This window comes from Mus musculus, chromosome 13, assembly GCF_000001635.26.
Source record: "Mus musculus strain C57BL/6J chromosome 13, GRCm38.p6 C57BL/6J".
NCBI classification, from domain to species: Eukaryota; Metazoa; Chordata; class Mammalia; order Rodentia; family Muridae; genus Mus; species Mus musculus.
This window is the reverse complement of record NC_000079.6, coordinates 100122904-100137909: the sequence shown is the minus strand read 5'-3', so window position 1 is coordinate 100137909 and position 15006 is coordinate 100122904. Positions and strand designations below refer to the sequence as shown.

Genomic DNA, 15006 nt, shown 5'->3' with positions numbered 1-15006 from the left:
AACAAAACCACAACACGCCTTGGTTCCTGACTGGCCAGTATAGCCCCGGTGACATGAGCTAGCTTTTGTTCCCCAAACTTGGAGTATCAATTTATTCTACCTTCAGAAATTGCCCTTTTACCCAAGTAATAAGTCTGACTAGTTTTCTTTTTGTATCTTTAAACAAACTCAACTTCACTGTATATATCCCAAAGGAAAATATCTATAAAGTCAAGATTTCAAAAAAGGACTTTTATTTAATTCTAAAGGCATTAATAAAAATCTTGACATGCTAAGAAAATGACAATTGCACATTTGTGCTCAGTCACGACTGGGTAGACTGCCTTCCGACACGCACACTCCACTGGTCGGTCCCTCCAACTGCTCACGCCCCAGGCACGCTCTGCTGCTGACTTAGGATGGATGGACTCCCACAGCGGGGAGATGCTGATGACGACACCACTTAGCCAAGAGTCCACTGATGACGAGGAGACGTCTGTTCTTGTCGACCAGGGACACCGACACCCCATCTCCTGAGACAGAGCTGAACCTGAATTTGAAAGAAAAAACTCTGGGCAGTTATAAAATGACAATAAATAAATAAAAATTGTGTGTGCATGTATGTGTGTGAGTGTGGAGGTCAGAGACAACTAGTAAGAACTGGTTCTCTTCTTCCACCCTGGGGAGTGTACTCAGGTCATCAGGCCTTTGGCCTCTGAAGCACCTTACCAGTTCCCAAATATTTTTTATATAGAATGCAAAAAATAAAAATATATTAGCTGGGCAGTGGTGGTGCACACCTTTAATCCCAGCACTTGGAAGTCAGAGGCAGGAGGATTTCTGAGTTGGAGGCCAGCCTGGTCTACAAAGTGGGTTCCAGGACAGCCAGGGCTATACAGAGAAACCCTGTCTAGAAAAAAACCAAAATAAATAAATGTGAACATTAATTTAAAAAATTAAGAAGTACTATATTTGACCTCTCCTATTAGAATTTAAACATATTACAAATTATCAAATCATGTGTTAAACTTTTCACTAATGTTTAGTTCACTAAAGTGACTGCAACAATATAACCAGCTTTGTTTGGGGGGGGGGGGTAGTAGAACTAGAAATTAGACACCTGGATTAGAATGTTACATGCCTTTAAAGTTAAAAATGAACTCAAAATATTAGGCCTCCAGAAAGTTACAATAAAAACTCCATATATACAGCCACCACTCCAGAGCCTGCCTGTCTGCTTCCTGCCATGATGCTCATGGACTAGCCCTCGGAAACTGTAGCAAGCTTTCTTTTATGAGAGTTGCCTTGGTCATGGTGTCTCTTCACAGCAATAGACTAAGACAATAATGCAGTATACTGCATACTGCATCATGTATTAAAAGAGGGGATGGGTCTGGAGAGATGGCTCAGTGGTTAATAGCACTTACTAGTCTTGTTAGTAGATTTGGGCAACTTATAACCACCTACATATAACTCCAGTTTTACGAAATCCCGTATCCTCTTCTAGCCTCAAGAGCATCAGGCATGTACATGGCACATAAACATACATGTAGGCAAAACCTCCACACACACACACACACAGAAGTTTAACATAAAAACTACCCATGGATCTGGTGATACGGCTCAGTGGCAGAATGCTTCCTTATGTGTGGGGCCCTGGGTTCAATCCCTACTACCACATCCCACACAAAAACTCAAGCCTGCCAGGCCAATGACACTGCAATTAACTTCACACCCTAAACCAGATTTTAAACCAGGTACAGAGCTGCATGTCTATAATCCTCATGCTATGGAGACCGAGGCAGGCTAACACGGAGTTCAAGGCCTTCTGACACCATGAGTATTTGATCATGTGAGGATAATTCAATAGTTAATCTATTTTTGGCAGACTTTAGCAGGGCTGGAGAGAGGGCTCAGTGGTTAAAAAGCACTCACTGTTCTTCTAGACTCTGAGTTCAGGTCCCAGCACCATGACAAGCTGACAACCACACGCAGCTCAAGCTCACGGGATCCAATGTCCTCTTCTGTCAGCCACGCACCCCCACCCTCAACACACACACACTACACATAAATACAATGTCTTTAGTATAGTTTTACATAAACATCAATTTTCAAATGTTCAAAACACTCTTTTTACACAAACTAAAAATTATACAAAAGGTAAAATTAGCTTTTAAAATGACAGACTTACTTCTTAATTTGTATGTGAGCACTTTCCTTCTTTTTTATTTTGTCTGAAACCCTGTAAAGAGAGCATATAAAAAGCTAAGCAGGGTATACTAAATAAATGTGTGAGTGAACAATTCAAGCCCGGCTGGATGCCAAGCTTGGTGATGCATGGGCAGTCCAGCCCTGAGATGAGGAGGAAGGAGGACCCGGAGTTCAAAGTCATCTTCAGATACATGATGAGTCTAAAACTGCCTGGGACACAGCAGACTCTGCCTCGTGTTGGGAGATGTGGCAGATGTCTGTAATTCCAGGAATTGGAAATCAGGGCAAGAGGATCTCTGTGAGTTCAAGGCTAGCCTTGTCTCTTTTTTAAAAAAGCAAAAGAGAATACAACGAAACAAATAGCCCTTTCGCCCAACTTAGTGATATGTACCTAATAATCCCAGTGCTTAGGAGACCAAAGCAAGAGGACTTTGATTTTAAGGCCAGCCTGGCTGGAGAAAGGCTGAGCTATGACAGGAAGACCTGACACAGAAAACCATGAGAATGGGAACAGTCTGCTGCTAGAGATCTTGCCTAACATGCGCAAGGCCCTGGGTTTGATCTCCAGCACTACTAGAACAACCGAACAGTGTATTTCATGAGGCATGCTAACTTTATTTAGTTTCATCTGAAAATAAGTTTATGTATTTTAAAAAGTAGTTTATAGCATTCCAATATACTTTAACAGTGATTGATCCAAAGCAAGCATGGTGGCACACACTTGTACCATCAGCAACTAGAAAGCTAATACAAGAGGACTGCTGTGATTGGAAGGCCACCCTAGGCTACACAGTGCATCTACATTTACATCTCAACAGCCAGAGATGTACTGAAGGTGTCTTGGTACCAATGAAGACCAAAGCTAGAGCACATTTACGTTCTTGCAATAACACCACCACTCTTACTCATTCTTGTTCTGCTTGAATTTCTACAAGACAGAACCGCAGAGGTGAGCAGCGACCACCATGGCGCTGCCGCCACCATCCTGACTGGGCAGGCAAACACTGTGGCTTGGTCACACTCTGTAAGGGCTATGAACTGCTCGTGGAAGTCAGTGAGATCGTCACAAGTCTCGGGCAACTGGAAAGCCTGACTGACAAGCTTGTCTACTCCTTCCAAAGGTAAAACCCTCAGATCTTCACACTCAAGGACACACACTTCCCACACGTCTTAAGGGCATATGTTGATATTTTAAGTTAAGCAAACTAATCTAGTGAAATGCCATCAACGCACACACACAGATGATGCTCCTAAAGGGAAGCACTTCTCTGGTTAGCTCTGAGTTGGCGTGACTACTTTAAGGAGCATGGCTACCTAACAAGAGCTTCTTAGGACTGGAGTTAAAAGTACCGGCCAGGGTGAGCGCTGTTGGGAGCAGCCCTATGGGAACTGGGAATGGAAGTTGGGTCCTCCAGAAGAACAGCCATTGCTCTTAACTGCTATACCATCTCTCCAACCCCAGAAACATTTTTACTGGCCCAAATCACAACATAAGCAGTCATTAATAGTAGAATGGATAAACAGAATGCTTTCATATCTATACAATGGGAGGTAACAGAGCGATAACTATACACAAGAATGTAGATTAAGCTCGAGCATGAGGACCTACTGTGGCTGCTGCAGGAATTGTCCTGTGACCTGCCAGGAGCTGGTGGCCGAGCAAACATGAATGTTGGAGTTGCCCACAGTGAGGTAAACCCCAATACTCGTGTAATGAACAGCCGTGATACGTGGCTGACATATGCTTTGGGAGTTGGCCGCTTCCTATTGTATTACTCAGCATCCCCTTCTGTAGTGTCCCTGCCGCCTGGACCTTAACAAACATAATACGTAATCTGGTTGTATCTGGAGGTGTTGCAAGTGACTTGTACACCCGAAAAGCACTGGAAATCATCGCAAATGCAGCACAGTGCACGTTGTTGTGCCCCCCCTCCAGGACTGTGCACTGACAATGGCATCACGGCTACATGGAATGGAACTGAAAGAGTACGTGCTGGCTTGGGCGTTTTACATGATGTAGAAGACATCCGAAATGAACCAAAGTGTCCTCTTGGACTAGACATATCCAGAGGAGTTGCAGAAGCTGCCATAAAAGTACCACGATTAAAATGGCACTTTGATTTGTGATTTTAAAGGTCTCTACAGGCCATAACTGCCATGCAACTCAATTCCATATGAAACTATGGGAAGAAAATCTATTCAGTATAAACAACTTTCATTCCAACAACATAAATTCCATCCCCTGAAGATACTGTGTATTTTCCCACAATAAACAATAAGTTTTGAAAAAAAAAGAGTCAAGAATCATAAAAAAAAATAAAAATAAAAAATAAAAAAAGAATGTAGATCAAGCTTACCAACGAAACATTAAACTTCAAAAACTGGCCAGGCTGAGATACAGCTCAGTGGTGGGGCTTGCCCAGGATGCCCAAGCCCCAGGGTGCGATCTCCAACACCTGGGAAACCTGGCCAAACGAGTCAGTGTAAGACTCTATCCACGGCAGAGCAAGTATGTCCAGGAATGATGGTGCACACATGCAGTCCCTGTTCCTCGGGGGGCTAGGGTAAGGGGATTCCAGAGTTCAAGGCCAGCTTGAAGAATACAGCAAGATCCAATCTCACAATGGGAAAACAAAAATCATCATCCCCAAAGCAGAAAAACAGTCTAGGAACTAATTTAGGTTTCACTTACATTTTAAAGTACAATTAAAATAACCTAGCAGCATTAAGCCTCCCTTCCCACTGTTACATGGTTTGCTGCTGGGATAGCGGCTCCCTGTGTATCCATGCTAGCCTGGAACTTGTAATCTACCTGTTTTAGCTTTCTGAGTGCTAGAATTACTGCCAATCAAGGAGTTTGAAATGAGCTGGGAGTTGGTGCACGCCTTTAATCCTAGCACTTGGGAGGGAGGCAGAGGCAGGTGGATCTCTGTGAGTTCAAGACCAGCCTGGTCTACAGAGTGAGTTCCAGGACAACCAGGGCTACACAGAGAAACAGTGTCTTGAAAAAGACCAGACAAGATAACAAAAGCAGACATTTGAAATGAGTTGCAATCACACTCAGGAGGAATGATGAAAGAAGTATTGTCCATTTTTAAATGTTAAAGTGGTCTTAAAACTGACTTAACGTTTTTAAGCACTATAGAACAAACCACATTTTAGTTATGTAGGAGCTGGCTCTAGGTGCAAGACTCATCACCAAAAGTTGTACAACTGCAAAGAGCATGTCTGGCAGTTCCCAGGGAGTCCTTACCATATAGTAGCCAGTGTGGTAGCCACTCATGTACCAAGAGATTAGCATACTGCCCAGGGCATCAGTGTCATCCAGACAGTCGGGAGAGATGGGAGGGGGTGGCGGGATTATCTGCAAATGGAAAAAATCCACTTAGGATTAGGGAAATACTGAAACCCAGGGATTCACTTTACACAGAGAATAATGAATTATTAACTGAACCTTTTCCTAAACTCAATGAGATACTTCTATTTAATTTTTGAATCTAGCACTGGAAGAAAGCCAACCATAATAAGAAAAGGCCAGGGCTGGCAAGATGGCTCAGCCGGTAAGAGCACTGACTGCTCTTCCGAAGGTCCTGAGTTCAAATCCCAGCAACCACATGGTGGCTCACAACCATGTGTAATGAGATCTGACATCCTCATCTGGTGAGTCTAAAGTCAGTTACAGTCTACCTATGTAGAATAATAAATCTTTAAAGAAGAAAAAATAAGAAAAGACCAACAAATCTAACAAAAATTAAAACCAGTTGACATTTAATAGTATGAATGGACTATTTTGTTCCATTATGAAGCTATGCATAAGACACAAAACAGAGACTCAAGTCTTTCCACAAACACAAACACAAACACACACACACACACAGTATTTTTAAGGACACCATAAGGAAAGATTTAGAGTAGAACATCTGCCTGTCTCCCACTCAAATACAGTCTGCCCCCAAATATCCTTTTAACTACTGTTAATATCTAAAAATAAAACTACTATAAAACTTCTATTAGGGCCAAGCAGTGGTGGCGCAGGCCTTTAATCCCAGCACTAGGGAGGCAGAAGCAGGCAGATCTCTGTGAGTTAAGGCCCAACCTGTTCTAGGACAGCCAGGGCTGGTCCACAGAGAAACCTGGTCTTGAAAACCAAACAAACCAAAAACCTCCATTAGGATGAAAACAAACAATGACAAGAGGCAAGCCCCTGAGAAAGTACAGGCTCGGAGACTCTCATTCAAGTACTCCAAGGGACATAGTATCTGTCGCCTCTGTATACTGAGGACAGTCCTTTCTAACAGAAACCAGCAGCAGGAAACTGGATACCAACCAGTGAGGGGGGAACCACACCAAGCAGAGCTTGGCAGTGAGACTGGGAGAGACCATCTGGGTAACAGAGGGCCTTCCAGACAAAACCAGAGGTTTACATTTTTACTCATTAGAATCCAACCTTAGGGGTGGCCTAAGGTAACGCACTCCAATTACCTATATTCTAAAACAATTACTAACTGTATATAAAAGTGTAACCTCAGCTCTTGTGTACTTACTGGTGGTCCTGAAGGGAACGGGGGCATCCAGCACGGCAGGAAGGGGGGAGGGGGTAGTGGAGGCGGCGGCGGCGGGCCGTTGAATTTTAGACCTGGCTATAAAGAATATTTCCAAGTTAGTATCTTAAGGAAAAATCCCTTCCGTCACTGAAAGAAAGAGTATTCAAAACCAATGTAAGAGAAGTAAGAACTGGAGAGATGGCTCAGCAGTTAACGGCATCTGCATCATATGTACTAGCCCACACACAGACATGTACACATATACGTAACTACAAATGAAGCAAATCTTAACGCAAATCGTACATTGTTTTCCGTTGCTTTTCTATATAAACATTTAGAAAGTAAAATCACAGTAAAGATCTGTAATGACTCAGTCGACCAGAGACAATGTATTTACCAAGATAGTCTAATCACAGGAATACATTCTTCCCCCACTATCACATATTTTTGTAGATATCCTGTTACTGGGTCCACAAGACGGCTCAGCAGATAAAAGGTACTTGTGGGCAGGACTGGCGGCCTGAGTTCAACTCCCAGGACCCACGCAAAGGAAGAGAACCCACTTCCATACGTTGTCCTTTTACTTCCATTAAGTATACAGTACCCACCCCAAATAAATAAGTGTAAACTGAGGAAAGAAAAAGTTTTAGAGATTCTGTTACTTATATATGCTAGAGTACATTGTAAAAACTACCAAAAAGACAAGATATATTTTATAGAATTTGATCACTCCAGATTCAAGAAACTCTAATACAATGTAACCTTTTTTTGTTTGTTTTTTTTTTTTTTTGTTTTGTTTTGAGACAGGGTTTCTCTGTATAGCTCTGGCTATCCTGGAACTCTGTAGACCAGGCTGGCCTTGAACTCAGAAATCCACCTGCCTCTGCCTCCCAAGTGCTGGGATTAAAGGCGTGCGCCACCACAACCTGGCAAAATGTAACCTTTTTTTTTTTTTAAAAAGATTTATTTACTTATTATATGTAAGTACACTGTAGGTGTCTTCAGACACACCAGAAGAGGGAGTCATATCTTTTTACGGATGGTTGTGAGCCACCATGTGGTTGCTGGGATTTGAACTCGGGACCTTCAGTAGAGCAGTCAGTGCTCTTAACCACTGAGCCATCTCACCACCCAGCACAATGTAACCTTTAATTAGAAAATTATCACAGAAAATCTTTGGTTGTTTAAATTTTCTAAAACATTAATTAATTTAGTTGTGTGCACATGCATGTATGGAGCATTGTCTTAGTCAGGGTTTCTGTTCCTGCACAAACATCATGACCAAGAGCAGTTGGGGAGGAAAGGGTTTATTCGGCTTATTCTTCCACATTGCTGTTGATCACCAAAGGAAGTCAGGACTGGAACTCAAGCAGGTCAGGAAGCAGGAGCTGATGTAGAAGCCATGGAAGGATGTCTTACTGGCTTGCTTTCCCTGGCTTGCTCAGCCTGCTCTCTTATAGAATCCAAGACTACCAGCCCAGGAATGGTCCCACCCACAAGGGGTCTCTCCCCCTTGATCACTAATTGAGAAAATGCCTTACAGCTGGATCTCATGGAGGCATTTCCTCAACTGAAGCTCCTTTCTCTGTGATAACTCCAGCTGTGTCAAGTTGACACAAAACTAGCCAGTACAAGTGTGTACCACAGTGCTCATGTGGAACCCAGAGACAACCTTTGGGAATCATTTTTCTCTCTCTACCAAGAGACTGCAGGGAACTCGCTCAGGCCGGCGGGCTGGCAGCAGATGCCTTTACCCACGGCACCACCTTGCATCAGTTGTTTTCAGTTTACGTTTTAGTTTTGTCTTTTTTTTTTTTTTTTTCAAAACTGTCTCTATGGAGGCCAGGCTGGTCCCAAACTCAGTAATCCTCTCCTCGCCGTATCTCCAGTGCTCACTTCTACTCTACTCACTTCTCAGAGAAAGCCTGAAGAGGTGCTATACTTAATTTTTACAAATTACTATCTAGGGGTGAAAAGAGAGGCCTGAGCTTGGGTCCCCAGCACCCACATAGCAACAAGGCAAGGCAGAACATATTCTTAGCCCTAGCACTGGGGAGATGGAGACAGGATCCCTGGGGCTCTGGCAGGCCAGGCTGGCTGAACCAGCAAGCTCCACGTTCACTGACACGATCTGCCCCAGAAAATAAGGTAGAGAGTGATTGAGGAAGATGCTCAGTGTAGACCTCTGGCTGCCACTGGCACTAGTTCCTTCCCACATACAGCACACATATGCACGCGCACACACACAAACATGCACGAATTATCTAAATACCATGCCCTCTAAGGGAAAATACTGCTACTTAGTACAAAACAAACAACAAAACACAACAAGCTAGTTAAGGTTCTTCTAGCCATAACCTAGCTTATAATACAATTCTTCTTAAGTTGACTTCTACTACTTACAACCAAAAGAGCCATACAAAGTGTTCACACTTTAACCCTGTACTATGCTCTGGGATAAACAAGGTGTGGTGGCTGGCACATTCCTGTAATCCCCCATCATTTATAGATGGAGGAACGAGGATGTGTGGAAGTCAGAAGCCAGCTTATAAGAGCAGCTCTTTCCTTCCTCTGTGTGGTCCTCATGCACACACTATAGTGTCATAAAAGTCTGTAAAAAGGAAAGTGTACCAGTTACATGCCAGCCAGCCATGGCAGTGCAGGGAGCCTCTTACTTCACTGTGCGTTTCCTCTTTCCAGACGCAGGCCCGGAAGCTCCTGGTTCACAGGAAAGCTATCCATTACTCAATGAAGAGTTAGGCTCCCCACACTCATTCCTGCCTACATATATATTTTTCTCAACAGAACATTTACCTTTCCTGGTCCTAATCCTGACCCTGGCATTGGGGGTGGTGGAGGAAGAAATGAGGTCCACGGAGCAGCTTTGGACTTGCTGTGTGCTTTACTTCTGAGCGATCTGGAGGAGTGTTCACTGTCGTCTGTGGAAACTTGACTTTCATTCTTTAAAAAGAAAAGGAAACATTGTATTATGCAAAGGCAGGGCACCGACAAGCATTCCTATGGCCCCGACCTTGCGTTCCAGCAAAAGGAGAACCAGAGAGAATGAGAATGTCATTCAACGCCTTCGTGCGTCAACGTGACAACTGATTCTAATGCTTTTTCCTTACTTAGTGTCCACTTTCAGGAATGGACATCTTTCGGGGCCTCACCTCCTGAGTGTTCTGTTCTGTACTATTAGCTACTTCACAGGTCGGGGAAAGTAGGTCAGATAAGTTTTGCTCCTCTCTGTTTCCATATCCAGTATAAACCACGACACAGGTTTCTCTCTTAAAGTCAATGGACGTAATAGTAGCTGGGTAAATGCAGCCGTCTTCTGACCAAACAGCAGAACACTTGTCACCAACTTTCCACTACAAAAGAAAAGAAAGTTATGGACACGCAACATTCCTTCTTCTGAAAAGAACAAACCATAACCCAGTTCTCCAAGTGTAATTCCAGTCCTCCCATTCACTTCATTATAAACACTGTTCTTAGTCACCTGCATCTCCTTTTCCCGGCCTGATGAATGGCTATAATGTATTCCACCACCGAAACGTGTCATTAAGAACAAAAGAGACCAAACGTGTATGACAAATCCAGTGTTCTTAGTCAAAGAAAAGCAAGTGTTCACCAAATGTAGACACCCTTTCCCTTTGGAAATAATGAATGGAAGGAGGCATCAAACTATTCACTTTACAAAAAAACTCAGAGAGAGAGAGAGAGAGAGAGAGAGAGAGAGAGAAAAGAAGAGAGGAGAGAATGAGACCTCTAGTCTATAGGGTTTTGTGCTGACTCAATGTGGGTCTGGTCAGGGACACACAGGCACACAGGCTGGGCCTGTAACCAGCCAGGTACTTTGCTGGTACACTATACCCCCAGGTCTTCTGCTTTCAATAGCAGACCCAGTTACCACAAGTTTTGAGTTACCCTAGTAATTTTTATAATTGTTGAACTTGTGTGTGTGTGTGGGGGGGGGGGGGGGGTTGAGTTGCATATCAGCTACACAGCACATACTCAGAATGCAGAGAGCTCTGGTTTTAATGCCCAGCCTGCACATGTGTGTGCGCACACGCCTGTGTGTGTATGTGTGCGTTTGCTAATTCATCCACAGCTCTGGGACACTCCAAACAGAAGCAGCATGCCGCCCCTCAGGCCGGGCAGGACCCTGGTTAAATCAATCTATCACCTGTTTCAAGGGAGTTGTGGCATTCTTCTTTTGGCTTTTATTCTTCTTGGCAGGTTTTCTTCTGGCTGTGCCTTTTGGCTTATCTGGAGTTTCACAAATGTCACCGTTCTTTAGAGCATGCTATGAAAACAGTAAATAAATAAATAAATAAATAAATAAGATCTATGTGTCATGGAGGGATATATTTTTAAAAAGTCACTACTTTCTAACATAACAGGTCCCACCACCTAAGAAAGCCTCAATGTGCTCAAGTTTATTTTTCTTCTCTCTCTTTCTTTACAAAATGTATGACCTGAGGAAATAAGGAAAAAAATGATTAACCATTTCATACCTTAAAGGAAGCCACAGCTTTATCATAAGCTTTTATCAATGCTGTATCATCCCAAATGTCAGAATCATCACTCTGAAGAGGGAGAAAAAATAAAAAATAAGTTATAGATAGATGTGCTTAATAAAAAACAGATAATAGGAAGTACTGGGGAAGTAGCTCAAAGTCCCTAGATCAACCCCCAGCAATGCCTACAGCCCAGACACTCAGAGTGTGTGTTACAGGCAGATACATTTCTAGAAAGTCACCACGCACGAACACAGAGATCCTAGCACCTAAGAAAGCCTCAATGTACTCAGTAGAAGCAGAGGACTGCCAAGGCAAAACTGGTCTGGGCTATAGTGGGTTCCCAGACAGCATAGACTACAACATAAAACTCTATCCCAACAAACAAACAAGCACACCAACAAACAAAAACAAAACCATGAACTACAAATTAAAATGGCTCATATCTATAATCTACAATCCCAATATCCCGGAGCTGGAGACAGTAGGGTTGCCAAGAGCTCCAGGCCAGTCTAGCATATTGAATTCCAGGCCAATTTAGGTTATGGAATGTGTCCCTGATTCAAATGGGGGCGGGAGGGGGGGCTGAGACGGGGCAATCTCCTTGAGTTTGATGCCAGCCTGGCTTACATGGAGAGTTCCAAGTCTCCTAAGGCTACCCTGTGAGACCTGTCTCAAAACAACAAAACAGCAACAAGAAAGAAGCTGCAATCAATAAGATTACCCCTGAGATTGTAAACATGACCCATCACCCTGGGCATGAAGAAGTTACCACGATGACAAATTAGCACAGGAACCTTGTGGTTTTAAGGAGAGAACCAGACCGCCAGGGCTCCCCTGAGGACAAAGGGCAAAGCTTTATTCAGAATAGGAATTGCTGGGCTGTCCCCCAAAGAAGGAAATGCAGCACTGCCCAAAGCTGCCCAGAATTCTCTTCTCCCACCCCAAGCCCCAAGCAGAAATCAGTTGCCATACCATAAGACGACCGAGGTCCTAATGTTTTAAACTTCGTTAGATGGAGTATGTTGTTTCCCAGGCTAGACTCAACTTCACATTCCTGCCTCAGGAGCTGGGACTGATCACATGCACAGTCCACCAACTTGGCTCTGATTTGCCCTCGTACTTACCAGTGTTTATCTTACTTCTACAGTCTCCCTGTAATTTAGGCTGGTCCGGAATTCACGCTGTAACCGAGGATCTTGAACTCCCGACCCTCCGGCCCCCATCTCCCAAGTGTTTGTGCATGTAATTATGCGTGCACCACCAACCCTGCCTCGGATCTGCTGTCGTATACATTTGAATGCAATGCAGTCAATAGCAACTTTCAACTACTCCGGGCAACTTTAGTTATCCCTCTCTCTCAAACTTTATCAACTGTTGTTTGCAACACTTGGTCTTTCCGGTTACAAAACTGGATCCAGAAAACCAGCATTTTAGTCTAAAGTCCCTGTGAACATCTTCATCCTGACCTAAATCTGGAGCTTTCCAATGGCTCCTATCTGGTTGCCTTGCTTCAGCCAGCCTGTCCCCGTTCCTGCACATCCCCTCACAGTCACACAGGACCAAAGCGTGGCTCACAGCCTCGCCGGCGCCCGAGCTGCACCAGGAGCCGCCTGCGGATGTGGCCCGAGCTCGCACCGCCTCGGTCTCGGGCAGCGCTCCGAGTGCTAGCGCCGAGCCGCGACCTCACCTGGCCGGTGCCACGCCGGAACAGCACCGTATCTTCCTGCTCGGAGCCCGCTCCGCCACTGCCCATCGCCATGGCCTGCTACCACGGACGCTGCCGGGCTCACTCAATGACGACTTCCGTCATGGGGCTTCTGGGACCGGAAGAGTACGGTGGCCCGGAGGCAGCCAGAGACCTCCTACACGCTTCCAACTCACTCCTCCCACATCTGTCTTTTCTCTTTCTCCCCTCCACCTGTCTTCTAGTTCTTTTTTTTTTTTTTAACCTTTCCCTCTGTTTTCTTCCAATTTATTTTCCTCCCTCCAGCCCTTTTCTTTTCATTTTTCAAGTCAGCCTCGCTATATAGCCTAGGCTGGCCTTTGCTACCTCAGCTTCCCGAGTTTGGGATGAACCTTCACAATAAGGGCATCCTGTGTTTGCTGGTTCTTGATGCACACACCAATTATTAGACGATGGGTTGGTATCGGGCCTTTTGCAGTGTTAGGTGTCTGTTTTGTAATGGGCCCAAGGTTGAGGTAAGGGGAGTCGACCATTTCCTTCATCTGGCATATCTGGTAAATTCCTGAGTCTGATTTTCCTGATAGAATTTCGATATCCCATGTGCCACCATAGTTTTGATTTATCCCAATAAATTTACAGATTGACTCAGGAATAAGCCACCTATCAGCCTGTAGAAAACAAACAAAAAACTAGATAAGTCCTGGCAGATGGTGCTATTTCTGGTGTACCCAGAGGTTTCAGTCACCTCCCTCAAGATGGAGTCAGAAGCTGCTTGTAGGGTGGAGTTTCCAGAGGCAAGCAGGTATGAGTTGGGGCCAGCCTGGTCTACATACGAAGTTCCAGGCCAGTCAGAGGTTTGCAGCGAGCCCCTGTCTCAAACTATGATGGACTCTCCCAGGGCAGGGCACAGCCTGGCAAAACCCACTGTTTTCTACAATTTAGGGGATCTTGGAATAGGGCATAGACAATAGGGCATCCCAAAAGCGCCCAGTGAGATTTGTGGGTTCTTGTGTTCCAGGATTTAACAAAATAAAATTGGACCAGGGGCACACTGATAGTGATGTGGGTGTAGATCGTTTGTTAAGAGAATGTTCCCAGCTGCGGACATGGACAGAGTATCTGGGAAACACATCCTACTGAGCTGGTAAAAGGCAGAGTGCCTTAGCTAAATTAGGGGATATTTACCCAACAGAACACTGAAACAATGTCTCAAAACCACAAAAACCTGCAATTTAAAAAAATGAGGAGGCGGTGACATCTTCGGCTCCAGAAAACCGGCCACCTTCCTGGCCAAAGCAACACAGCTTCTGGGAAAGATCCTGTTTTGGGCCTTCATCTTCAGCCAGGAGGAGGTCCAAACACCAGATAACTGTGCACCTTCCCTAAAAGAGGAGAGCTTGCCTGCAGAGACTGCTCTGACCACTGAAACTCAGAGGAGAGAGCTAGTCTCCCACGTCTGCTAGTAGAGGGTAACAAAATCAACAGAGGAACAATCTCTAAACAAAGACAACTATAACAACTAACTCCAGAGATAGCCAGATGGCGAAAGGTAAACGTAAGAATCCTACTAACAGGAACCAAGACCACTCACCATCATCAGAACCCAGCACTCCCACTTCGCCCAGTCCAGGGCATCCTAACACACCTGAAAAGGTAGACCTGGATTTAAAAGCATTTCACATGATGATGGTAGAGGACATAAAGAAGGAATTTAATAACTCACTTAAAGAAATACAGGAGAACACTGCTAAAGAGTTACAAGTCCTTAAAGAAAAACAGGAAAACACAACCAAACAGGTAGAAGTCCTTATAGAAAAACCGGAAAACACATCCAAACAGGTGATAGAAATGAACAAAACCATACTAGACCTAAAAAGGGAAGTAGACACAATAAAGAAAACCCAAAGTGAGGCAACGCTGAAGATAGAAACCCTAGGAAAGAAATCTGGAACCATAGATGCCAGCATCAGCAACAGAATACAAGAGATGGAAGAGAGAATCTCAGGTGCAGAAGATTCCATAGAGAACATCGGCACAACAATCAAAGAAAATGGAAAATGCAAAA

At 44.3% G+C, this 15006-nt stretch overlaps 1 protein-coding gene across 3 annotated transcripts; it reads right to left on the bottom strand.

The window, feature by feature from the left end:
- Positions 1 to 210: 210 nt before the first annotated feature.
- On the bottom strand, positions 211 to 14705 carry Smn1 (survival motor neuron 1). 3 transcript variants are annotated; one of them, XM_011244637.1, is made up of 10 exons: positions 12945 to 13075; positions 11252 to 11323; positions 10921 to 11040; positions 9905 to 10105; positions 9549 to 9695; positions 6735 to 6830; positions 5444 to 5554; positions 4548 to 4655; positions 2171 to 2221; positions 211 to 529 (listed from the first exon to the last, which is right to left on the bottom strand). In XM_011244637.1, exons 1-8 carry the CDS (start codon positions 13014 to 13016, stop codon positions 4593 to 4595), a joined length of 882 nt encoding a protein of 293 aa, XP_011242939.1. In that variant the 5' UTR covers positions 13017 to 13075; the 3' UTR covers positions 211 to 529; positions 2171 to 2221; positions 4548 to 4592. The 3 variants fall into 3 exon arrangements, with proteins under 3 accessions (XP_011242939.1, NP_001239558.1, NP_035550.1); NM_001252629.1 differs by lacking the exons at positions 4548 to 4655; positions 12945 to 13075 and adding an exon at positions 14529 to 14705 and having other exon boundaries at positions 212 to 529; positions 11252 to 11321; NM_011420.2 differs by lacking the exon at positions 4548 to 4655 and having other exon boundaries at positions 212 to 529; positions 12945 to 13055.
- Positions 14706 to 15006: the final 301 nt, after the last annotated feature.